At 38.6% G+C, this 25,876-nt stretch overlaps 1 protein-coding gene across 1 annotated transcript in view; it reads right to left on the bottom strand.

The window, feature by feature from the left end:
• COL19A1 (collagen type XIX alpha 1 chain) overlaps positions 1-25,876 on the bottom strand; it is a 276,934-nt gene that overhangs the window by 57,883 nt on the left and 193,175 nt on the right. The window contains exons 17-20 of the mRNA XM_084890396.1: positions 18,890-18,943; positions 11,554-11,598; positions 5,785-5,847; positions 1,219-1,254 (exon numbers count right to left, since the gene is read on the bottom strand). Of these exons, the coding sequence (XP_084746522.1) occupies positions 1,219-1,254; positions 5,785-5,847; positions 11,554-11,598; positions 18,890-18,943 (198 nt within the window). The remainder of the gene's footprint in view (positions 1-1,218; positions 1,255-5,784; positions 5,848-11,553; positions 11,599-18,889; positions 18,944-25,876) is intronic.

Raw genomic sequence — 25,876 nt, 5'->3', positions numbered from 1 at the left:
ATAATGCTTAAATTCAGATGGAGATGAGCATTTGTTGTCATGAATTCATTTGCATTTCCACTAATTAGCATAGACCAAAGGGGGAAGACATGACGAAGTCAAGGAGGGTTCATTCTAAAACATGATTTAAAATACTTATTGCTAATAAATAAACAACATTTTTCTTTTCTTTTTTTCTTTGTAAATTTTTTTCTGTGTTGCTTTTGACACTGTAAACATCACGTTCATCACATTCCATTAGCATTAACTGCCTTCTCCACTCAGCTGACATTGTTACAATTTGCCATAGGCTAATCTTTTATCTCAGAGAATGAAAAATTCAGATGAGGAGGTAAAGATGAGTAGAATTGAAGTTGCTGTGTCATGGTGATTCTACTATCAGGTTTATGTACTTAATTAAAAAAACAAAACAAAACAGAAAAATAAAGGTTATACACAAGACAATGATATTGGCAATATTAAGTTTGCTTTTATATTTCCCATGACTTATTATTGACCATTTTGATAAAATTATCCTGGTTGATAAATCTAATTTGTATCATTAAGATAATTTTTGAAAAACTGTATTTTGTATTTTATATATCTTACTAGAGGCCCATTACATGAAGAGATTTGTGCAATAGGCTTTCCTACCCTTGGCTTCCAGCACCAGTTTTCCTCTGGCACCCAGAACCCAGGTCTTTGCTCTGGCTGGAGTCTGCCATCTTTGTCTCCACTGAGGCACTCCATTTCTATAGATCCCTTCACCTCCCCTCCACCCCCCGCCCTCCCTCTCATAGTAGGCGTCCTGCCCCTCCTGTCCACTCTGCACTTGGAGCAGCTGGGCAGCCACCATTTTTTACCTTCTAATTTGCATACTCACTCTGATTGGCTTAGTGGGCATAGTGAAGGTATGGTCAATTTACATGTTCGTTTATTATTAGGTAAGAAGTGGGTATATTTCAAAAGATTCATGTCCAATCACAAAAAGTAATGGGTTAAAAAAATATACTCTACCCATACCAGATGTTAAAGTATCATCAGAGGATAAAATTTAACAAGGTTTAAAATTTTTCATTTATCAAAATAAAAGAGTCAAAATACATAGAGGAAAAGGTAAAATGCTCAGGGACCTTCTTTCATCAAATCTATTAGACTCCAAAGTAAACATACCAGGAATCAGAGAGAAAGAAATCAATGAAGTAGAAAACCCAAGATAGTGATAAAACATCCACTTACTTTATCTCCCTTTTCACCTTTTGTAAAAGGTTCCCCCTAGGAAAATGGGTAGAAAACAGAATCAATTATAAATACTTTTAGAAATAAACTCTCCAGAACTGAAATTGAATATCCTGCAGGGCAACCCAGACTCCATTCAGGCACTCCTCTGCAATGGTCCAGAATACCACACAGTACCCTGTACAGCTTAAAGGCAGTATATGAGAATTAGTTACAAAAAACTTACACATTCCCAAATAAACAATAAGCTAATCATTCTAATACTATTTTGAAAATCCTGAGTGGATGACAAATTGAAATTGAAATGCTGCCCAAGTCCAAAGTTTCCTTTTACACAGTTCACATAGAAGGTAAACACACACACACACACACACACACACACACACACACACACTTTCTCTTATTAGCTTCTATTCCTGAAGTTCTATGCCCATAATCTCATTTACTCTTATATCAGTGCTATGGAGAAGACATTGTCTCATTTCAAACATGAGGAAAGAGATTCAGAAAGTTATTTCCCCTAAAATAGCATGTGAACTTTATGCTCCCTTATTTATCATGCCTATAAACTCTGAAATGTAGAGATGTAGTTAATCTTGACTAACACAGCATCTCTGGTGTACACTGTTGGTACCCAATAAAATTTTAGTAAATTAGAGAATTTAAAGTTATGCAGATATTACAATAATGGCTGATATTTGTTAAATTCTTATAGTGCACCAAACACTTCTAATCACATTATATGTATGAAAACATTAATCACCATATGTTAGTGGATTAGGTACTAGTAGTATATTCATTTACAGATGAGGAAACTGAGAAGTTAACCAATTTCGCCAAGGTCACATAGCCATCAAGAGGTTGTTCAGGCCGAAACCGGTTTGGCTCAGTGGATAGAGCGTTGGCCTGTGGACTGAAATGTCCCAGGTTCAATTCCTGTCAAGGGCATGTACCTTGGTTGCGGGCTCATCCCCAGTGGGGGGTGTGCAAGAGGCAGCTGATCGATGTTTCTCTCTCATCAATGTTTCTAACTCTCTATCACTCTCTCTTCCTCTGTAAAAAATCAATAAAATATATTAAAAAAAAAAAAAAAAAAAGAGGTCGTTCAGGGTTTAAACCCAGGCAGCCTGACTTCAATCTCTGTTTTGAAGGCTTTGGTTGCTCAATTTGTTTGATTTAATTTGTTATTTGATTTATTTAAATTAGGTGAAATGATAAGGACAAATTAAAATAAATTAAAAATATTTCTTTTGCAAGAGAACATGTGAGAACAATCATGGACACTCTCTAAGGCCCTCTTAGGGTTTGTCATTCTTTTCAACAAATCACTAAAGAGAAGTAAGTGGTTACTAAATGAACCTCCGTGATTTTCACCTCCTCTCCTATGAGGTAGGAACTATGGGGCTCACCTTCTCTCCCATTATTGCTAGCCCCCTTGCAGATACATGGGCCTTACAGTTAGTTTTGGCAATGAAATGAGAGCATAAGTGACATGTGGTACTTGCAGGCTACTGCAGGGAAAGTCCATTCACAATCCTTCAGTCCCACACTTCCTGCAGTAATGACTAAGAAGGTTGTGTGTACCAGATGGCTTAGCTACATGGTGATAATCAGCCTGGAAACTGAGTGTGGTTTGGAGTAGAACACTCATTCCTCCCAATGGAACCATGCTGGGCATGCAGCACAAGCAAGAGATAACCTTTCTTGGGTTAAGCCACAGAAATGTCAGGGATAATTTGCTGCTTAGCATAACCTCACCTACTCTTACTAATATGTCCCAATACTTAGCCAACATGATTAAATCTCTTAATATTGGTTAATTTCTCACATTAGAGTAGAGCTTTATTTACATTCTTACCTTTCAGCTTTAATTCTTAAACATCTACTTGACTTTTAAGATAGGAGATGATGTTAATTAGATATAAGCAATGGGTAACACTGCTTATATAACAGCTCATTTCTGCTTATCTTATGTCATTGCTCATTTAGAGCCACTATCAGGCCACATTGACTAAAGTAACTGGTTTTAAAAAACGCACAAAAACAGTAATCTGCTTGTTTAGAGACTTGATGCTTAGTCTAACTCCCATGGCTACTGCCTGGGTCAAATCACTTAATTTTTAGAACTTCTCTTTCATTATCTACAAAATCATGGGATTCAACTAGATGATCTATTACATGTATTTTAGCTCTGATACGTTTCAGGAGACACTTAGTCAAATACTCAATGTCCAGTTGTGGGGGGCACACTGCCATTTGAGATAGGTAGTTCAGAATTTAATTTGCCTGAATTTTTTGGATGAGTTGTTTGAACCTTCTGGTTACTATGCAAAGTCAAGTCCAGATCCTGTTCTAGAATAGACATGTTGAGGCTATAGAAAGCTAAACTTCTCTGCATAATCATGTAAAAATGTGCTTTTTTTACGTTGCGGGGGGGATGTCAAGCAAAGTTGTATAAGGAGGTGGGATAATTAAGGAAGTAATAGGGAACTTGCAAGAAGACGAATTAAAAGAAAAGAAGGTTGTTCACCTGGGTAAGCCTGATAGGTGGGCTGCCCCCAAATGTTGGTGGTAGGAGGGAATGCCAGAGGGAATCTCTGAGGAGTTGTGAAATCCTCCAGTCCTTGCTATTCAAAGTGTGACCCATGGGCCAACAGCAGAAGGCCTGCCAGGGCGCTTTGTGAGAAATGCAACTTCTCAAACCCCACCCAAGATCTAGTGAATTAGAACCAGCTTTTCAAAAGGATCCCCAGGTGATTCAAGTGCACCTTTGAGAAGCAGGAAGTATCTCCTTTTGCTATACACGTTCCCGATTGTCCAGTAGAATTTTAGTAAATCTTATTGCCAGGCCTGCCATCTGTCACGTGGAAATTAAGGGTCAGTGTTCAAGCTTGGAGAGGAGTCAGTGGAGATGTGGAGAAGCAGTTAGGAGTTGGTAAGAGGTGTCAAGCGTGGAGCATCAGGAGTGAGTTGGCAGATGGAAGGGGCAGTGACCACTAGACTGGATTGTGGAACATGTGAGTTTCCTAGACATTCATGGGAACACCAACTTGGGGAACCCTGTTAAAGATCGTTACTTTCTGCAGAGGGTGGGGTGGAGGTTTGGGCTTGATACTAAGGGCAAGCATGACCTCTGAAGGTAGGAGAATGTAGGGTACCTGGGTCACAGCACTCACTCTGAAGTTGCCTGAAAGTTTACTGTCATTGCCAGAGATGTTTAACCTTTAAAGCTGAAGCCCAGGGAACGTTTTGCTTTGTAATATTGAATACGTTTAATAATTGTTCCTGTTTGGCATGCAGACATTTTAGTGCCTCGTCATTCATTATCCCTGGTGAACCAATATCCTTTATTCATCCTGGCGGGGAAAAGTAAAGGTGATTTTTAACAAGTATGACCTTTTTGTTTATTTAAAAAAAAAATGAAACATTTGTTAAGTCTGGCTCTTGCTGATTTATATAAAGAACTCCATAGCTTGTCTGTCTGTTTGTTTTAGCATTTAAAAAAAGTTATTTTTGTAACTAGGACTCATGTAATCTCTATATGTGGTCCTATTTGAATACAAAGGATACTATAGGGTTCCCCCACCATCAACAAAATAACTAAGTTTTTAAAGAAACTGGCCTCAGTAACAATGACAAGTGGCTTGAGAGGCCACTTTGATCTTACAAGAACCAAAAAAGGAAAGTAACTTCAGGAAATATACTGAGAGCAGTTGTTGTAGCAAATAGACAGGTTCCTAATTTTTTTGATAAATTAGCCCCAGTCTTTAGATATACTGATTTAATTATTCATTTCAGCTACAATATTTATAGCTGGGAAGCTTAATGGTTTTTAAATCCTGGTTCTAGAATCAGACTACTGAAGTGGGAGTCATGGCTCTAAGATTTATTAGCTGTGTAACCTTGGGCAAGTTACTTACCCTCTCTGTGCCTCAGTTTCCTCAACTCAGGGTGATAGGAGCCTACCTCAACTGGTTTTCTTTTGAAAGAATTAAATCCCTACAAGTAAAATGTGGGGAGCGACTGTGGGGTTATTCCTCAGACTGTGCTGTGGCAGGGCCACAAACAAGTCCCAGCTTGGAGGGCAGAGCCCTTGTAGCATAATTAAGCTTGACCTTATAGCCCTCCCTAGCTCCTTCCTAGGTAGCTAATGGGCTGCGGGAGGTGCAGCGAGTGCTGCCAAAACAAGGTGAAACTCACAAGAACATTGTAAACATGTTGACCACTATCCTTGTTTTGATCTCACTATCAAATCAAGCCTGAGCTTGCAGGCAGGATCTTTCTGTGTCCTCATCCAGGCATGGGAGATCTGCCGAGCCCCAGCTGTATTCTCTTGTCTGCGTGGCTGTAGTCCTTCACCACCCCTCCTCAGGGTCACCGAACCCTGTGGCTGTGCTGGCCCGGCACAGTAAAAGACTCAGTGCCTCGCATAGAGCACTTGCTCAAATATTGGAGCTACTGTTCTTGGCCATGGCAGGGGCAACCAAGGTATATAGAAGTGAAGCTAATTAGGAAAAACATACATTTTAGATATTCTTTCTTGGCCCTAAAAGCTAAAATACTTACAGATTCTCCTTTTTGGCCTTTAGGGCCAACAGACCCTGGAAATCCTGGTTGTCCAGTTTCTCCCTTTCAAAAAGAGAGCAGAAGAGAGATTTTGCATGAGGTCAGATGAGATGAGTACTGTTGTGACGATCAGAGTCAGACTAATTGCTCGAGCTGCTTCTAACCTATTATCTTCCCAAGAGACAATGACAAGTTCTTAATGGAGTTAGGCTACTTGCATAGCAATGTGTTTGCCAGCACTTCACAATGCCTTTAGGTCTTTTAGACATCCATAATATTCGCTATATTTAAAATTAATCTGAAACAAAATTATTTTTCTGAGAAAAGAACGTCTAGAGGAGAAAAAATTATAATTTTGCCCTGCTGTACCAAAAATTTTTTGTGTGATCTTACAGACATCAGATTGTTTAACTGACACAATAATCCAGACTTATTTTATTTCAGACACTTCTTTCTTTTTTTAGCTGGGGGGTGATGGAGGAGTGGAGAGACAGGAAGACAATGGGTCTCTCAGCTGTTTTCAGAATTTACATTGCAGCTTAAATGATTGGCTATGGACAAAGAAGACATTCTTGTCAATGCAGTGACAGCATCAGCTTAGAAATGTCTAAGGATGTCTTAGATCTTGAAGAGGAATTTGTATGCAACATATAATTGAAAAAAAAAATACAATTTTAGAAATAATACTTGTGGAGAGGAAATTATCTCACTAATCAGATTTCAGAAGAATCTTCAGCACTGTGCTACTTTTTAATGTTTACCAAAATCCTTGACTATGGCATACTTGTATATCCCATAAACATAGCCGCTAGAAGTTATATAATTTTTTTCCCCCTTAACCTCAAGAGCATTTTTGCAAAATGATGTTTCTAGGCTTATACTTTTCTCACCTGTTTTGTCTATTTTTTTTATTAAAAAAATAAATACAGAAAACATAAAGTTGAATTATGTCAAACCTCCATGACCCAGGCCTCCAAAATTTAAAAAAAGAATTAGAAGGTATCTCCTATATTTCCCTCTCCATTCCTGTCCCAGGGAGAATCACACTCCTGAATTTAGCACTCATATTTTTAGTCCATATGTTTGTACTTTTACTACATACATGAAATCATAAACAATATATTATTCTGAATATTTAAAACAAATTCTATAAATAGCTTAATCTTGTATATAACATTCCGTGACTTGTTTTTTTCACTGAACATTGTTTTTAATATTCATTTCTATTGATACATATAGAACTAGTTCCTTCATTATAAGTGTTGAATTATGTAATGTTATATAACTATCCTATATAAAAAAGCCTAATATGCTAAATGTCTAGTCCTCTGGTCAGCAGTTCAACCAATCAAAGCGTAATATGCTAGTGATATGCTAAGGTGGTTCAAATGCTTGCTATGACATGCACTGACCACCAGAGGGAAGATGCTCCAACTGGTAGGTTAGCTTGCTGCTGGGGTCCAACAATCAGGACTGAGCAAGACTGGCCGGACATACCCTGTAGCCCTCCTGCGGTCCCTCTCGCCCTGATCATGCACTGGTGGGATCCCTTGGTTTGGCCTGTGCCCTCTCGCAATTCGGGACCTATGGGGGATATCAGAGAGCCAGTTTAAGCCCAATCCCGCAGGCCAGGCCAAAAGACCCCACAAATGCATGAATTCATGTACTGGGCCTCTAGTAGCATTATATAATGCTAATGTACCAGAGCTTAGCCATATTCTATTTATGGGCCCCTGGGTTGTCCCTAGCTTTTCTTCATTATAAACAAGGCTTCAATGAACATCTCAACATGTGTCCCCTTGTATGGACATATTTGTTTGTTTATTTTGAAGCCTCAAACAATAGTCTACCCAAAATACTTCAAGTACAAACTGATTACAGTCCTGTAATAAGTGTTGGCTTAATTCTAGATTCCTATCCAAATCAGTGTCTTGTGATTTTAGATTAGAGGAAGAGGGAGCTTGTCATTTGTAATCGGTAGACAGGATCATGTTTTTAATTGAGTTTCCTAGATTTTTGGAATATATCTCATAAATTTAATCTTGATTTTATTAATATAATTATTTTTCATTCTAGTATCTAAGTATCTAATATGCCACCAATCTTATACAGGCAAGGAGAAGGCATTTTCCCCTTAGAGAGAATATCTTCCAATCAAAGTAAAACGAGGGAGAAATTGGTAGATACATTTCAGGGACCAATTGGTGTTGGTTTTAAAGAGGCAATAAAAAGTTGTCCTATTATGAGCACTAGGGTGTACAGTGTGACCATCCTATTACCTATCTGGTAGGTGCTAAAATCCCCAGTGCACACTAGTGAAGGAAAATATTCCCAGTAGTTAGACTGATCTGCAAAAAATTAAAGTAGAATTCAGGAAGGGGTCTAGAAATGACTATAAAATTCACATCTGCACAATACCAAAAGGGAAGTGGGGATGAACATGGAGAAAGAGTAATTATATTCATAGCTCATATTCACTGAACTGATGTAAATAGGTCTCCTTTGGAATGTAGATGAAGGGCCCAGCAGAGACTTTGATCCATCTCTCTGTGTGGTACATTGATGTGGTTGGGTTTAGAAAAAGATGGCAGGAACCAATTCCCTCATATAAAATCCTGGAAACAAAAGCATTTCAGACCTGAATCTTAGACACATGTGGGGTGCTTTTTCACATTTAAAATGGATGCTCAGTGATTTGTCACTGTGGATATGAGTTGAAAGGCAAGTGATGAATTTATTTAGCTTCAGAAAAGGCTGTCCCTGGACACTTTAGTGCTATTTTTAAACTTGGTGCTTTTGTGGCTTTATATTTTCTCTCTGACAGTGGGGCCCCCAAAATCCCTGCCAATTTCTCAGAAGTATTTAAATATTCACCACCTTATCCCACTGTCTCTGTAAAAAAGCAGTTCTTCTTAATCACCTTACAAACACATTATTCCTTCTCCACATTTAGTTAGTTGCAGTCAAGTTCCAGAGCAGAGATCACTATTTCAATACTGGTAGATATGTAACATGAGGGCCACTGATGGCTACCATTATGCCTTCATGTTCCTTTCTGTCTCTTAGTGCTCCTGACACTTGGTACAGGATGTGGCTGCTAAACCAGGAGTGACCCATGTATAGAGTCCCTGGTTGTGTCTGTTCTAGTGCATCTGGGTAGGGTTCCAAATTTTGCTGGTTTTGTGATTCTGTTTTGCCCATCAGCATATTGAGAAGTGATAATTCATTTAGGTGCTGAAATTGTACTTCTCGTTAAGTCTTTTATTCCACAACAGAAATGCTGTCCCTTTTCTGTCAAAATGACGGTGGAAGATGAAACAATGAGCAAGACCATGTGTTAAGGATGGTAATGCCTAGTAACACCAAAAAGAAATATATGAGACCTCTGAGAAGAGAGAAAGTCTGGAGTGGATGAACAGAAAGGAACACGTCTTTAGTGAGGGTTTAACATGGGTCAGGTGTTATGCTTTCAGGTAAGCTCATATCACTGCATTTATTTTTAATCTTGACATCAACTTTGTTTAGATACCATTATGCCCATTTTTTACACGAGGAAAATGACACTCAGATAAATAGAGTGAATTTCCCAAGGAGACACAGCTATTATGAGCACAATCAACTTTTGCCCCAAAGACCATGCTCTTTCCACCATTCACTGGTTTTCAACCTGGCTGCCAGTTAGAATCATGGGCAGTATTTTTAAGTGACAGTGATATGTAACCCACCCCAGATCAACCAGAGGTGTGCCCCAAATCAGAGTCTCTCATGATGGAAACTGAACAATGGTATTTTCTAAAAACCCTCCAGGTGATCCCAGGGTGCAGCCAGGGTTTGGAATAGGGGTGTCGAACTCAATCAGAGAAGGGGCCAAAATCTAAAATCCAGCCTAAATCGCGGGCCGAATGGTTTACTGAACAGTCATAAACTGACAATGTCATAAACTGACAGCGGAGTGCAGTGATGACAGCGCGGTGCGGGCCACATTGCAAGGCCTGGCGGGCTGGATTTGGCCCGCGGGCCTTGTGTTTGACACATGTGGTTTGGAACCACTGTAGTCCACCGCAGGTGCAAGCAAATCTGTGGAGCAGATTGCAGGAGCTTTAAATTCTCACTACAGTGATCCTTGAACTGAACTATAATTTAAAAAACCAATGTATTGATTCAGAACAGCAGCCTGGGTAAGGGAGGGGTGATTTCACTCCTCTAGCAAATGCTATGCTTAACATTTTTTAGTTTATTTTATGGATTATTTATTGGCAGTCTTTCTCCTGTTAATTAAAATTCTTACAAATCATTTTCTATGCACATTTATATCAGGTTTTACATCAGGTTCCCTGCAGACTCTTCGAGAGGTTATTTCTTTGAGTGGGAGGAGGGGACAGACATGCCACTGGCTTTTGTAATTCCATTGAAGACTCTGAAGCAATTAAAAATATTTGAGCAATAGAAAAGCTCCTTAGAGCTTGAAATACACCTGTTTCACAGAATCAAATTTCTCATCATTGAGGTCTTAAGAATTTCCAAGTAACATATGTTTCCTAATGAACATAGCAGAACAGAAGCCAGCTGTTTTGTTTCGAGAAATGAATCATCATTTAAATACTTTAAAAGTGCCACAGCTCCCTTCTTTGCTCAGCTGTCCTATGTGACAAGCTCTGTGGCTTTATTTTGCTCCCCCCCCCCTTAGCTTGCAGGTGTCCAGTAGTAATTGCTTCAAATGTAATGTGTTCTTTACGGAGGCATAGGAATTCTGTAAGCTATTTGGTTACAGGAAATAGTGCTAATGTACTAACAGTACAATCCAAGACGCACAAATGGCTTGTTATTGCTGTATAATAAATATTTTGGCTGTCTTTTGAGGAATGTCAAGGTTTTATTTATTTTTTTTGCAGAAAATTTCATTTTCAATGGCCAGTCTCTAAAAAGCCCTGACTTCCTGTGGAAACTATCTTTTAGCAGTATTTTTTGGTGATGGATGTATGATCTTGTGACTAGATTGGCTGCACTGATTTATAAGGCAAGAAAGTCATATTTCCTTGGATTTCATGTCGAAATACCCTGCCCTCAATCAAGAGGATTTTTACTGGGTGAATGAATGAAGGTAGCACTCACAGGCCACATTCCCTCAGAGTATTTTCAAACCCACTCATCTCTGTCTGTAGATTTAATGTGTACTGTGCCCCCCGCCCCCCGACAATGGCACATTCACACGAATCCAAGGTCATCACAATTTCTGAATCAAATGGGAGAGAAGCATCTTTCTGAGCGGGCAAGCAGATCTGTCATCTTCACAGCTAACACAATTAAGCCTGTGAATGATGATGATAAGAATGCTTCGGACACTCATCAGCAGTTTAATTTTAAAACTGTTTTGAAAGAATTATTTGGTTAAACCATGACTGTACATTATAAAACCACCAAAAAGATGCTCCCACAATGGGCTATATTTGGATACTTAAGGAGACACAAAAAGAGTGGGCCTGAGCCTGAGGCATCTTGCTAAAGGTTTTGTCATCTACATGGACACATGTAGCACTTAATTATAAATGGAGGCTTGTACCCTAACTTCATTTACCTTGTTACAGGCATTTCCCCTTCATGTGTTCCCTTCCTTGTAGCAACTGCCGCTGGGCCGTCTTCACAGAGGAGCTGATTTCAATCCCGCTTCCTCTGGACGGAACCCCTGTGGCAACAGCACCTCCCCTGACATGTGAACGCGCGACTGTCTGAAACCCCAGATGTTTTTATTCATTTTGAAAATCTGATTACCTTCTCTCCTTTTGGGCCACCAGCTCCATGTTCACCAAAGTTTCCCTAGGTAAACATAAAACAAAAAACACACAACATTTATCTTTTAATACATTCAATCTCTACTTTAAAAATATAAATAGATAATAGTACTGTAACAGTTCCCACGGGTACCATTTTAATCACTTTTGCCTCTCTCACCTTCCATTAACTATTCCTGCAAAATTCCAACTTTGGGTACACTCTCATCTTCTCTGGGATGTCTCCCTTGGGGTGACTCTGGAGAAATATCATTTCCAGGGGAAAACTGTCCCTACTCCAAAGTAATGCCTGGGAACCTCACCATTCCATGGATATGATTCTCTAATGTTGTTCGTGATATTTTTGTTGCTTAGTATGATGGACATTGTGTTAATTGGCCTCTTGGCTGTACTTGCCACTCTCTTGACTTGTAGATTCCTCACCCTCTTTTTCTTACTATCTCTCTGATGCCCCCTCCTCTTTCCCCACCTAATTGGCAAAGGCTGCACCTCTTCTAGGCTCTTCCCTCCTGTAATATAACATTTTCTCCGAGGCCTTCTTATCTACCCTCATGATTTAGGTGTCATCTACCATACACAGAGAAAATTGTAACCCTGCAAACGAGGTCTCCTTTCTGAGTTTTGACTCTATATATATATATATGTATAATTTTCTATTTGTTGTATTCATTTGCAAAATCTAAAAGAAATTCATACTCAACAAGTTCAAAACTAAATTTAAAAATATAAGCCCTGGCTGGCATTGCTAAGTGGTTAGAGCACTGGCTCATGCATTGAAGGGTCATGGGTTCAATTCCTGGGCAAGGGCATGGACCTGGGTTGCCAGTTTGAACCCCAGCCCTGGTGCAGGAGGCAACTGATATATGTCAATGTTTCTCCCCCTTCCCCCTAAAAATCAATGGGAAAATTATCCTTGGGTGAGGATTAACAACAACAGCAACAAAAATACAACAGACACACACATACATATATAAGAGAGAAAGATGTAAGAATTATATCATCCTGTTAACATTCGTTAGTTCAGAAGTATGAGAATGACTAACTTCTTCCTAGTGTAAGTCTTCAGTTTGAATTGTTAAGATGAGTGGTGATTTCATTTTAAAATTGAAAAAAAAAAGTCAAGGAAAGAAAACAATTTGAATTCACCCTCTACGTTCCATGAATGCTTCCTTCTTCAATCTGCATGTCCTCCTTACCACCACCCTATTCATTCCTCTGGGACAATCAGTCTGATGGCCTTTGTCTCCAAAACCTCTTCTCACGCTACCTGCCTTCACTCTGGGAAGGACACCATTGTGCCTTGCTGGATCACTCAGTAGCTCTCTCGATGGCCCTCTATACTCCACTCTTGCTCCCCCCCCCCCCCCACACACACACTAAATAAGGTCAGAGTGAGATCTTTAAAAGACATCCTAACTTCATTCCTTCTCAACTTTAACAAAGCCATCAAAACCAGGCATGAATTGAACTCATTTTCATCTTCAGCATCATCTTGGCCAGTCTTCTCCCTCATAAGTTCCAGCTATAATGGCCTTCTCTCCACTTCTTAAATGGACCAAGATCCTTCCCATTTCACCCTCTAAATCCTTCTCCCCAACAACCTAGAGGAGTTAAAGATGCTATGACTGGAATGAAGAAATGCCTCTTCAGTACTAAGTCAAATTATTTTATCCATATACTCCATTATTCTAAAATTTTGATTTTCCTGGTGGATTTTCCACCCAGAAGAACAATAGTGTCATTTACTTCCTAGCAGAGCACCATATGTTTGCTTCACTCAATAGCTAAGCCAGGAAATTTATCTAATCAAGGATCCGCAGGGCCTCTATAAGTGTTTTCCATTCTTGGGCTAACAATACTCAATGCAGATTCAAAATTGAACTTCAGGAGCATTTATTCATTGACATTTAAGATTCTCTTCTCTACTTTCTCAAGATAACTGCACCAGACAATTACTTGGCTCTACAGAAATAATAAAACATATTATTATTATTGTGAAATAATAAGACATTATTACTGTGAAATAATAAGGCATATTATTATTGTGTTTCTGGGAACCTGCAATTCTGCCTCAGATACTATTCTAATTTTACTAGGTCATTTTTGTACCCTGGTGTCATGTTATTTGAATGCATTATTATAAGCCTTTTGAATAAATATAATAGCTGTACAATTTTGAATGTTTTTATTTAAAAGTTCCTGGTGTAGTGTTGAGGGTTTGGGTTGAAGAGTGCTAATTAGCTGGCCCATTTCAAGAATTCTGGGATGTCCTTTGTTCTTTTGTGGATTGTGGTGAACAGAACTTTGAAATGTATACTCAGGCAAGTGGGAAGACTTTAAGCTATTTCAATGGCCCTGGAGAGGGTATTTTCTAGAAAGAAGGGAACATACCTAGATGTATATAGGTTCAACCATAAGAGATGGCCATTTTATAGGCCCTAAAGATTCAAATATCAGCAGTTTCCTGTGGCTCAATATAGTAAAAGAGACCAAGGACATGAACCTTCTTCCAGGATATAGGGTAATTAAAAATCCCCTAGTTTAGCCCTCGGGGAGTTTGCTATAAAATCCTAAACGCGAGGGAACATAACAATACAAAACAACAACAGGTGATCTATTATGGATTGAGTTGTGTTTCTCCCCACAATTCATATGTTGAAGCCTTTAACTCCCAGCACTTCACAATGTGACCTTATTTAGAAATAAGTTCTTTGCATATGCAATTAATTAATGAAATCATACTAGAGTAAAGTAGACCCCCTGGTTCAATACAATTGGGTCCTCATAAGAACACACTTTGAACCAGAGACATGCACACAGGGAGAACGCCATGGGAAGGTGGGAGTTATGCTGCCACAAGCCGAGGAATCACCAGGAGCCAGGAGGGAGGCCTGGAACACGTGCCTCCCCACACCTTCCTAGAGAGCATGGCCATGCTGACACGCTCAGTTTGCACTTCCAGCCTTCACGACTGTGAGACACTGAATTTCTGATGTTTAAGCCACTCGTGTTGTAATATTTTGTTACAGTAGTCTTAGCAAGTTAATATATAATATGTAGCCTTGAAAATAAGACCTAAAGCTGGCTTCAAGCCCAACCTTTCAGTTTCTTGCAAGAAGCCATTTCACCAGCTCCAAGTGTGATGGGCCACAGAGGGGAGGGGGAAACCCAGGAGAGCCTCAGGGTTCTCTCTAATAAAACTAAGATCCAAAACTAAGATGCATCTGTGCCTCAATTCCCGATATTCTCCAAAGCTACTGGGTCTTATATAGGGAGAGACAGGAAGTTAGGACTTAAATTTTATTTCCCAATCTTTGGGCCCAGAGGGTTGCTTCTGGTGTCTCTAAGGAAGCCTTCACTTTCTGTGCCATTTTTGGGTTCAACTCACAGCTTGGGAAGACCATGAATATTTGATTTTGGAGAAAGGTTTTCTGTCCTTCCTAGTCTGTGAATATTAAAGTGAAGTTATGACTTGATATGCTAGCAAATCAGTGGATTTTTTTGGATCAACATTTGGAGAAGTGAACACCAGAATTGGCTGCTGGGGGACACAGCGTCAATCTCCAACAACTGAGACTGATTTTCTGCACATTTCACCGAGTGTGGTAACGTAAGATAGCACAACCGCACATTTTCACTGTGGATCTATAAAAACAGCTTGAAATATAAAATATGCCATTCTGTGGCCTCCACAGATAACACTTTATCCCCCATCTACAATGTTGTCAAGGGGCTCCGGATCTGATGGCTTTAGCAGTTGACAGAGCCTATCAAAGTCTTCCGAAAATCCCCAGAGCTGGAGACAATGAAGAGCAGTTTGCTGGTAAGTGAGCAGATTTTCCTTCCGGGGAAGAATATGTTCAGTATTCCTACTTCTTTGCAAACAATCTTGCAGATTGGGAGCAGCTGTTTTGCAAATTATTTTTGTGATAGAGAGGGAAATCTCCTACCTTTTTTCTTTGCATCCTCATGTGGACATGAAAAAATACAGATAAACACATTTGGATAATCTCCCTGACCTTAGTCTCTCTCTATTCCTTACTTCCTTTTTGCTTCCCTATTTGCTTTTGGATTTGTGTTGCAGGGAGAGAAAGGGTCTTTTAGGTCTGACCTTCTCCCTCTGATGGCTTAAGAAAAAATAGAGGGGTGGAGGGGAAATCAGCACTTGAACAGGACCCAAAGGCGTGTGTGGGTAGCTGCTGGTCATCTTCCTGGGGTCGCTGCTTCAACAGGCTGCCCAACCACTGTAGCCTCTTCGAGCTGAGGAGCTGAGGTTTAGGACTTCAGCGCAGAAATACATAAATCAATGCCAATTCAAAAGGGAAGATTATTTTAACCTTGAAATGTCACTTTTATATATCAATCCATGTTCCATTATTTAATCTCCATGAAAGTTTCATTCTGAACCCCCCCCCCCCTCAATCCCCCTCCCTCTGTGTTCATTTGTTACAGCCATACTATCTGGCTTGCATTGAGTTGCAAAATAAAAGAACCTCAGTATCCAAAAAATAGATTGAGGTTTGGGATGGGGCAGTGGGGGTGGAGGGGAACACTGCCAATGAAAACATACTTCTTACCCATTATGGCACATCTGGCCCTGTCTTCTGTGAAGCTGAGGGTGAGAAAGGGGTGGCTACCTTTCAGAAACATTGGTCCTTTCAGAAACATTGGTCAGTGTAGGTACCGGGATGTTGGGCCTCACCTCTATCAATGTAACAGCTCTAACGCTTTGCAGAAGGAAACCAACTGTAGTGTTTGGGAAGTGGCCTTGCATTAATCCCCAGATGGGTCTAAGCCTCCTGATGCTAAGTGCCTACAATGCATCATTTGGGGAAGAAAAGCTATGGTCTCTCTCCCTCTCTCTCTCTCTCTCTCTCTCTCTCTCTCTCTCTCTCTTTTTTTTTTTTTTTTTTTTTTTTTTTTTTTTTATCCAGGAAGTTCCAGTTCTACAGCCATGTTTTGAGCACATGTGGAGTAATTACCTGGGAGCCCCTTTCCTGTAATGGCAATAAGAATAGCTGGAGTTCTCTTAGGTGAATTAATTAGCTAAGTTCAAAGAACTGGCTTGCTATTGGCCCTGGCTGAATAGTTCAGTTGGTTAGAGCCTCACCCTGATACACCAAGGTTGTGGGTTCTATTCCTGGTCAGTGCACACACAAGAATCAACCAATGAATGCATAAAAAGTGGACGAACAAATTAATGTTTCTCTTTCTCCCTTCTTCTATTCCTGAAAATCAATCAATCAATTTTCTTTTATGTTTTTATTTTAGAGAGAGAGTAAGGGGAAAGGAAAAGAGTGAGAAGGAGAGGGAGAGGAACGGAGAAATGTCAATAGGAGAAACATCGATCTGTTGCCACTAGTATGGCATCCCCACCAGAGACCTAACCCAAAACCTGAGCATGTTCCCTGACTGGAATTGAATGAGTGATCTTTTGGTGCACAGGATGACTCTCAACTAACTGAGCCACATCGGCCAGGACAATCATTTTTTAAATGTTTTTTAAAGTATTGGTTTGCTATCAACAAGACTCTCTACTCACTTAGCCCCATTTTTTGAAATATAACCTTAATGCTTAAAAATTTACATTCTTTAGACTAAAATATAAATGCTCCATATATCTTCATTTAAGGGAAAACCGACTCATTGGCAAGATAAAGTATATATACAAGCAGTATTAGGAGACCTGTAAAGATACGAGCTTTAAAAGTTTTGCAAGGGATAGCAAATATTTAAGTAGCTGAGTCGCAACTTAGTAAATTTTATACTAAGAATGAAAGTAATATAGTGTGTTCTCCAAGTTTTTCTAGCTGACACTGTGACATTAGAGCCAACTAATTCTCATTATTTTGAAGCATTTATGATAAATCCTTTTTTGTAATAGATGTCATTACAAAAAAGCATTGTATTTTTATTTATTTTAGACATGATTCATTTACTTTTTTCACTTGTGCCAAGCCCTAATGTTTTGAATAAGCTAGTATAGATCTATTCAGAGAATGTTTAATTATACCAAAAACTTTATTCCTAATATAATTCTCCCTGGAAAATCTAAGTAAATGAAAAAATGTAAGATAAGCTTACTTAGGAAGTGTAACAAACTTTCCACACATTTGAAATTTAGCAACCCCAAATGATGTAGGCCTTTATGCTGAACTTAACCTGATGAACAAAGAATTGGGATTTAAAAAATGAATTAGCTCATCATTTAATAAACACTTTTCTGAGCACCTGCTATCTTGAAGGCCCCTGCTAGCACATAATGTCTTTTTGGGGTTTCTAAACAAAAAGGAATAGCAGTAGTCAGGAATTTATAGGAAAGCATAAACTAGAGGAGTGTATCTGAATTTGTTTGTGTAGAGGCACAATGACCAGCACTGTGTCAATGATGAGCTAATTTGTATGAAAGGGATCCTCGTCAGTGGACAGAATACCTTACAGCAAGGGGTTACACCCAAATATTTGTTATTGAATGATGATGAATCAATCAATAGTCTCACACAGGTCTCTCAGTCTTACTTCATTGCCAGCACCTTGTGCTTTCTTGGAGAAGAAGAAGCAAAACTGTCTTGTCTTATTCCTCTCAGATACTTCTCCATGTCAGGATTCCACCCATCCTATCTGGAATTTAAAAACCTTGGGGAAGTTAAAAGTGGCTCCTCCTTGAAAGATGGGGGACCCCCTGCTTTGACCTATGGGATATAAATATTTGCTTGACATTGTAGTGTAGCAACTGTTGGTTTTGATAAGAAACCTATCAGCAATTATGTTACCCAGAGCTTCAAGGTAGCAAATAATCTCTATCCTCAGAGAAACTGGATATATGCCATTATCAATGTGAAATATAATTTTTGTATTTATTGTTTGCATGCACATTTTTAAAATTTGAAGTGAACTTTTTTTTTTTAATATATTAAGAAAATATCCTGGTTTTGAAAAAAAGATACTGAGCAAAATATTTTTTTTAGAAATATTTTCAGTACGAAAAGATATTAAGAATATGTGACCATGATTCAAGTCTGAGAGTTAGGAATTAATGTGTGTGTTTTGTTTTTCAGAAATACAATCACATAGCCCTGGTTGGCTCAGTTGGTTGGAGCACCATCCTGTACACCAAAAGATGTGGGTTCGATCTCCTTAGGGGTGCATACGGGAGGCAACTAATAGATGTTTCTCTCTCACATCAGCCCCCTTTTTCTCTCTCTCTAAAATTCAATAAAAACATACCTTGGTGATGATTAAAAAAATAAAATTTAAAAAATATGATCAAGTGAAATCTCTGTGTATATAATGTGTGAAAATAAAAGGACACATACCTTATGATAATATCCACTAAGATTCTGCTGCATTTCTTGTGGTCCAGGAGGTCCCTGTATTAGAAACAAATAAAAAATAAAAACCTAAACATTTACCAAATAATGTGAATTTAAATAATATATCTAAGAACTCTTGAAATCTTAGTTAAGGAAAAGGAAGAGTATGTTCAGTCAAATATTCCAATTAATGGAGAATTTACAGGGGCATTAACTCAGCAGGTTCCTAAAGGTATATCAAGGTTAAATCCTGCATGAATTCAAAGAGGTCCTTAATGGGAACATGTAACATTTCACCAGAAGGTCAGCATCAGCATATTTTTATTAAAAGGAATTGTGCCCATAAAACTCTTCAAGGGAAGAGATTTTAGCTTCAGTTTATTTTTGACACTTTTCATAGGGCTTTGATTGATGTGTTATAGAAATGTGTGGCCACTTGTTATTAACTTAGAAAATATGGGAAAATATGTTTTCTATTGCTTTATCCTTTTGAATGGGTTGCACATGACTTTCAGGACAGGAAAAGATGTTTGCTCTAAGACCACAGATTTCAGATATTTAAACACATACTTTTTAGTTTATATGGAAACATTTGCTAAGCACTATGGTGAGCTTTGGGAGACAGTAAAGATATAAAGGTTTTCCCCCTAAAACTTCCAAAAAGAGAGAAAGAGAAGAGTTGTTGTTTTTAGTTTTTCAGGGATTAAATTTTGGGGAGAGGGCCATAAGATAATACAAAGCTTAGCATTATTTTAAATCAAGTAGTTCAAGCCAACAGAGAGGCCGCTATTTAAAAGAAAAAGATTGCAGTCCAGCGGTGCGGCTCAGTGGTTGAGCTTCAACTTATGAACCAGGAGATCATGGTTCAATTTTCCGTCAGGGCACAGGCTCAGGTTGGAGACTCAGTCCTCAGTAGGGAGCGTGCAGGAGGCAGCCAGTCAATGATTCTCTCTCACCATTGATGTTTCTACCTCTCTCTTCCTCTCTCTGAAATAAATAAAAACATTTAAAAAAAAAAAAAAAGATTGCGTATTTCATAGATCTTTAAGATGCCCAGGAGAAAATATTATAGAAGCAAAATTATTTACATTTTACCTTAGAGGATAAGACAAAGAAAGATTATGATTGAGTAAACCAAACATTACTGTTGAATAAAGATTATTTTAAAAAAAGAAAAAAAGAAAAAGGTATTTATAGCTTTAAAAAATGGAGAAAAAATTTAAGGAACCATTGCCAGCTGCACACATTGATCTAGGTACCATGGAAAAAAATTAACATTAACATTTGAGACTGGTATTTCTTAGGAAAGACTTGTGACTAATGATCTCTTCTAATATGAAACCTCTGCCTTGTGCCACTAAATGTAGAGGACACAGAGATGTAGTGATGGATGTTGGAAGCAGGTTGGTATAACTCTTAAGAAAATAATAGGCCTCCTGAGTAATGGGGCCGTCTGTGATTGGAAAGACAAATGATGCTGTTGCCTTGCTGAAGTAAAAACAAAGCTAATGTCAGAAAAGAACTCTCATCGCATTATATATTGCTCATGTTTGTTTTTTTTCCCCTCCCTGCCAGCCAGCTTTGTGTAAAGTACCTAGGTCAGTTAGATGAAGCAATGAGGAAAGCAATCACTGAGTTGGAGATTGCTGCACAAAGGTTCCAGCCAAGAAGATGCAAGTTAAAAACTTGTTCTTGAAACTCATGAGACATGAGATTCATACACATTGATCCACTTGCAATTATATAATGTGGTAAGAAGTTTTAGATGCCATGTGTAGTATCATTAACAGGTAACTCAGGTAGTAGATGCTTGGTAGATGGTGAATGTGTGCTAATAATGCCAGTTAGAAAAAAGAATAGTGATACAGTGGGTAAATTTTGCTTTATACACATTCAATCTAGTTAAAACGGGAGTCTTATAATTAGGGATCCCAAATATGGCAGAATAATTAGTAATAGAGTCCTTAAATAAAGCAAAAGGAGCAATCAAATAATAATAGCAAATATATATTGCTTATTGTATGCCAGGTGTTATATCAGGGGCTTTATGTGGATTAATTTATTTAATCCCCACAACGACACTATGAGATACCTAAGATCATTATTTCCAATTCAACAGTACAGAAAATGAGGCTTGAAACTGTTAACTGGCCCAAGATCACACAGCTGGTAAGTGGCAGGGCTAATGTTGAACATAGGCAGCCAGGGCCCAAACTCTACCATCTTAATTTAAAAGCAGACTCTCAGCCTAAGATAATGTCTTCAGTAATTTCTTTATCATGCTGACTGTGCTGTTGAGAATACTAGGTGATCACTCTCCCATGTTTTACTTCCCATACTGAAATTGAAAAAAAAAAAAATCAACAAAACTGGTACTCAGCACTTCTCATGAGCTAGACTGTGCTTGATGCAGGGGGTGGAGGGGAGTGGAGGTGGAGAAAGAAATAAGAACTTTGACTTTAGATGTATTGTAGTACCAGCAGATAGCTGTTCCCTACATCTCCCATCTATCTGCATATAATCACTCAAGACATGCTAGGAAGATTATGCCTGAATATTACAAAAAATTCCTCTCAATCCACAACTGTACTAAAACGCATCCTATCTTTGTTTGCAGAGGTTAGAAGAGCAGGTGGTCAAAGGGTAGAAGTGGGCACCTTCAAAAGGGGTCCTGGGAGGGAGTGAGGAGAAAGAAGCACAACAGCAAACAGTGTGAGAGGGGTTTCTTGGTACAGAACAGGTAAATGGATGAAATAGTAAAAATAACAGGATGGTGATAACTTTTTAACAAATTGGGTGAAAATGGGTCTGATCTTTTACAGACTGGCTATCTGCCTATAGCACATAGGAGAAATACAGAATATGTTTCTCATTTTGTATCCTGACCTTGCTGTTGAGTGTATCATTGGGGATAGGGTAGGAGAGCTCTAAGATCAATATCAAGAGCATACATAGCTCACAGAACGGAGCCACTGGCCAATAGAAAAGTTTGAACAATATTATTCAGATATCCACAGGATTAATAAACCCTATAAAAGTCACTGCCATGTTTTCATATGTTGTGTTCTTGCTATAAAATGTCATATCCAAAAAGTAGTGCTCCAAATGGGGTCAATCTGAAATTTTAGTCTCCTCTGCTTAATCGGCTGATGAGCATTTATGATGACATTTTCTTCCTTGTTCTTTCAGTCACCGGGATACTTTGGGTACCACACATTTCAAGTTGAATGTAACAGAGATTTATCGCTAACAGCCTACCCTGCAGGCAATACTTCCCACAAGCTCTCCCAGGGGGCTGAAGAAACCCTGCAGCAACTGAAAGAAGATACCAGCACAGAGTCCTCAGGCTGGCTACCTGTGCGCTGAGAGCAGTCAGTACAGCAGCCACTCACTGGGTTGTTCTCAAACTGTCAGAAGCAAACAACGGTGATCAATGTGGCAACAGTGACCACAGAGAAACACTCTGCACATAAATGCCAAGAGCAACTCTGCTTATGGTAAGAAAAACAATATAGACCCTGGGGTCTTGGAATCCGTGGCTGTCCTATTAGCCACCTTCCCCAAGAGATGGGATATTGTGCTATTTTCTATTCTAGCACAAAAGCACAGTTGGAGAAGATCCAAAGAGCCATTTGTTTCCTCCTTTAGCAAGAGCTGTCAGTCTTGTAGACGATCAATCAACTCCGAGGAAGGACAAGTAAAGACCTGTGATAAGTGACAGGTCTCCTGGCATCACGCAGTTTTAGTAAATGCTCCAGGGCACTTGGGAGGTCACTTTCTCTGAGGTTTGCAATTATAAGGATTCCCCAGGATGAGTGGAGAAGAGAGGTCAGTTATGGAGGGCATATCAGCCTTGAGTAATGCTCACAGGAGCTCCACTAGGAAAACCATTTGCAGATTTATAGAAAAAAAATGTCCCAAATCTGGCTCAGGATGGTGACCTGCAATACACTGATACAGAAATCATGGTCATGTAGTGTCTATCTTTTACGCATTTCTGCTTCACTCTATTTGTACTGGGTTGGGAGACACAGGACATCTGGGTTAATGTGATGGGTACACAGTTAGAGAGCAGCTTTAAAGTGAATTCCAGGGAGATATTCCTGTTCAGAATCCAACTTTCCTTAAGTGTAATTACCTGAGAGAGCCTGTTGTTGTTTCTTACTGCAAAGAACCAAATCAAGTGTGAACAAGTGAATTAAAGCTACATTCAGTTTGGGAGTGTATACACTCATCAATAGTTTAAGGATTTTTTTTTTTTGGGGGGGGAGCTAAAATCTTGTTAAAGATGGAAAATAGAGAAATATGTCCGCCACCAGCATCATCAGTTGGGTAGTGTAAAAATGGGGAGTTGATTGCATGATCAAAGATTGGAAATGTTCTCAGTTAAAAACCATGTTTCCTTAGTCCTGGTCCCAGCTTCATTTTCATTTCCAGCCGGTTGATGTAGCACACTTAGTTGGAAGAACTCAACTTTTGCCTCCCCCCCCCCCACTTCCCTGATCTTTGCTATAAACTCTGTGCAAGTCAAGGTTCAGATCCTTTGATTCAGCTTTAGCACACTGTAGATATTCTAAATCAAGGTCTCCCTGGCTCCTAGGTCAACTATTTCATTCCCTCTCTGATCCTCCCTCCTGAACTATTTTCCTTTCTCCCTTGCATCCTTTAGTTCTTCATATTGCTGCTAGTGTCCTTGAGCCATCTGGGTGCCACTCTCCAGGCACCATAGCTTTTCAACCTCTTATTAGGAACTCCTTTCAGGGTTCACAAATACATATTTTCAGGCTACACATACCTGCCTTTGGCCTGTGGGTTTCCAATTAACTTCAGTAACAACCTCTGAAATACCAAGAGCCTCTGTGAAGAAAGTTGTACTAGTCAACTCTCTTTAACATGCCAAAAATTGCTTTGTGATAGAACAAATAGAAAGTTTGTTATTGTAAAATCATTTGTGCTAATTTTCAAGAAGTGGTCCCAATTTTCTAAAAGCCAGTAAAAAAAAAAAAAAAAGGCAGAATTCCTTCATTTTTATAGCAGTGTAGTATTCCATTGTGTAGATGGGCCATAGTTTTCTTTCTTTCTTTCTTTTAATATATTTTATTGATTTTTTTACAGAGAGGAAAGGAGAGGGATAGAAAGTTAGAAACATCGATGAGAGAGAATCATCGATCAGGTGCCTCCTGCATATTCCCTACTGGGTATGTGCCCACAACCAAGGTACATGCCCTTGACCGGAATCGAATCGGGATCTTTCAGTCCGCAGGCTGACGCTCTTTCCACTGAGCCAAACCAGGTTCTGCTGTACCATAGTTTTCTAATCTGATGGGTATTTAGGCTGTTTCCAAATCTTAGCTATGGTGAATTGTGCTGCTATGAACATAGGAGTGCATATATCCTTTCTGATTGGTGTTTCTAGTTTTTTGGGATATATTCCTAGAAGTGGGATTATCTGGAGAGCATCATGTTAAATGAAATAAGCCAGGCAATGAAAGAAAAATACCACATGATCTCACTCAATTATGAAAAATAAAGAACATTATAACCTGATGAACAAAAAGATAGATACAGAGGCAGTAAAGCATTGAACAGACTGTCAGACTACAGTGAGATAGCTGGGGAGTGTTGGGGAGGATGGAAAGAAATCAACCAAAGGACTTGTATGCATGCATATAAGCACACCAATGAACTCAAAACACTGGGGCAGGGGGATGAGGGCATGCAACAGGGAATAGGGGAGGGTGGGGGAAGATGAATTGGGGGGGAAAAGGAGCTATATGTACTACTATGTGTAATACTTTAAACAATAAAAAAGAAATTTAAAAAAAAGGCAGAGATCAGTAATTTCTTTTTCCTTGGTAGTAAAATAAATATTATAAATCCTAAACTAATTCACAGGAATGGGAAGATGAAGCACCTTTCAATAGGCAGTATCCTGGAAAAGCTAATGCCAGAGTTTTTCTCTCATATAAATTTCCATCTCTAACATTATTTATAACTTGTGCTCTGACTCTAGCGGCTTATGAACATGCCTGTTTTTCTAGTTGGAATGAAAATTCCTCGCAGGCCAGGAGTTTACATTTTTTCATCCTACCATAACACGGGATGTGGTACATAGTAGCTCTCCCTTCCCCCCAAATGTCTGTTGAATTCAGTAGAATAATTACTTTTACAAGAAAAAATCTGAGGGGAAAGACAATTTCTTGCTCGTTGGTTTTGGTTTCAGTTAGAAATGGCAGCAAACAGAGCACAGGTCTTGCTGCTTCCAAACTCACCAATGACAGGGCCAACAGATTGAGAGTGATCTAAGAATCCCCCTAAATAATTAAAAACTAAGTTGCAGCAAGCTCCAGTTAAGTAAGAAAGAGCTTATAAATAGATTAAAATATATATATAAGATTAATATATAATATTATTTATATTTATATAATATATTATATAAATAAAATTTATATATAATAGATTATATTTATATAATAGATTAAAATATATAAATAAGCTGATAATAAAACCCAATGCCAAAATATTAAATATTAAAATATTTAAATATATAAATATTAAATATTAAAATATATAAATAAGCTGATTTATATATTTATATAAGTGGATATTATTATATTCTCCAACAAGGAACAAAATGAGAGATCCCTTTTGCCAACCTAATCGCACAATAAACAAATAGTAGAACCAAGTCTAAGAGCTGTCCCACTGTAATATATTCCTATGAAAGTCAGACTCAGGGCCCTCACATTCAGCATGAGGCTGTGAGAAATGGAGCTACTTCTGAATCAAAGTTCTTGGGAATAATTACTTATTCCTCTCTGAAATAAGTAATATATATATATATATATATATATATATACACAATATATATATATATATATTGTATATATATATATATTTTTAAAATTTATTATTTTTTTTTAACTTATTTCAGAGAGGAAGGGAGAGGGAGAGAGAGAGAAAGATTGAAGTATAAATGATGAGAGAGAA

Source organism: Pipistrellus hanaki (genome assembly GCF_964339955.1).
Source record: "Pipistrellus hanaki genome assembly, chromosome: 7".
NCBI lineage: Eukaryota > Metazoa > Chordata > Mammalia > Chiroptera > Vespertilionidae > Pipistrellus > Pipistrellus hanaki.
The sequence above is the reverse complement of the archived record's forward strand: the minus strand, read 5'-3'. Positions and strand labels throughout refer to the sequence as shown.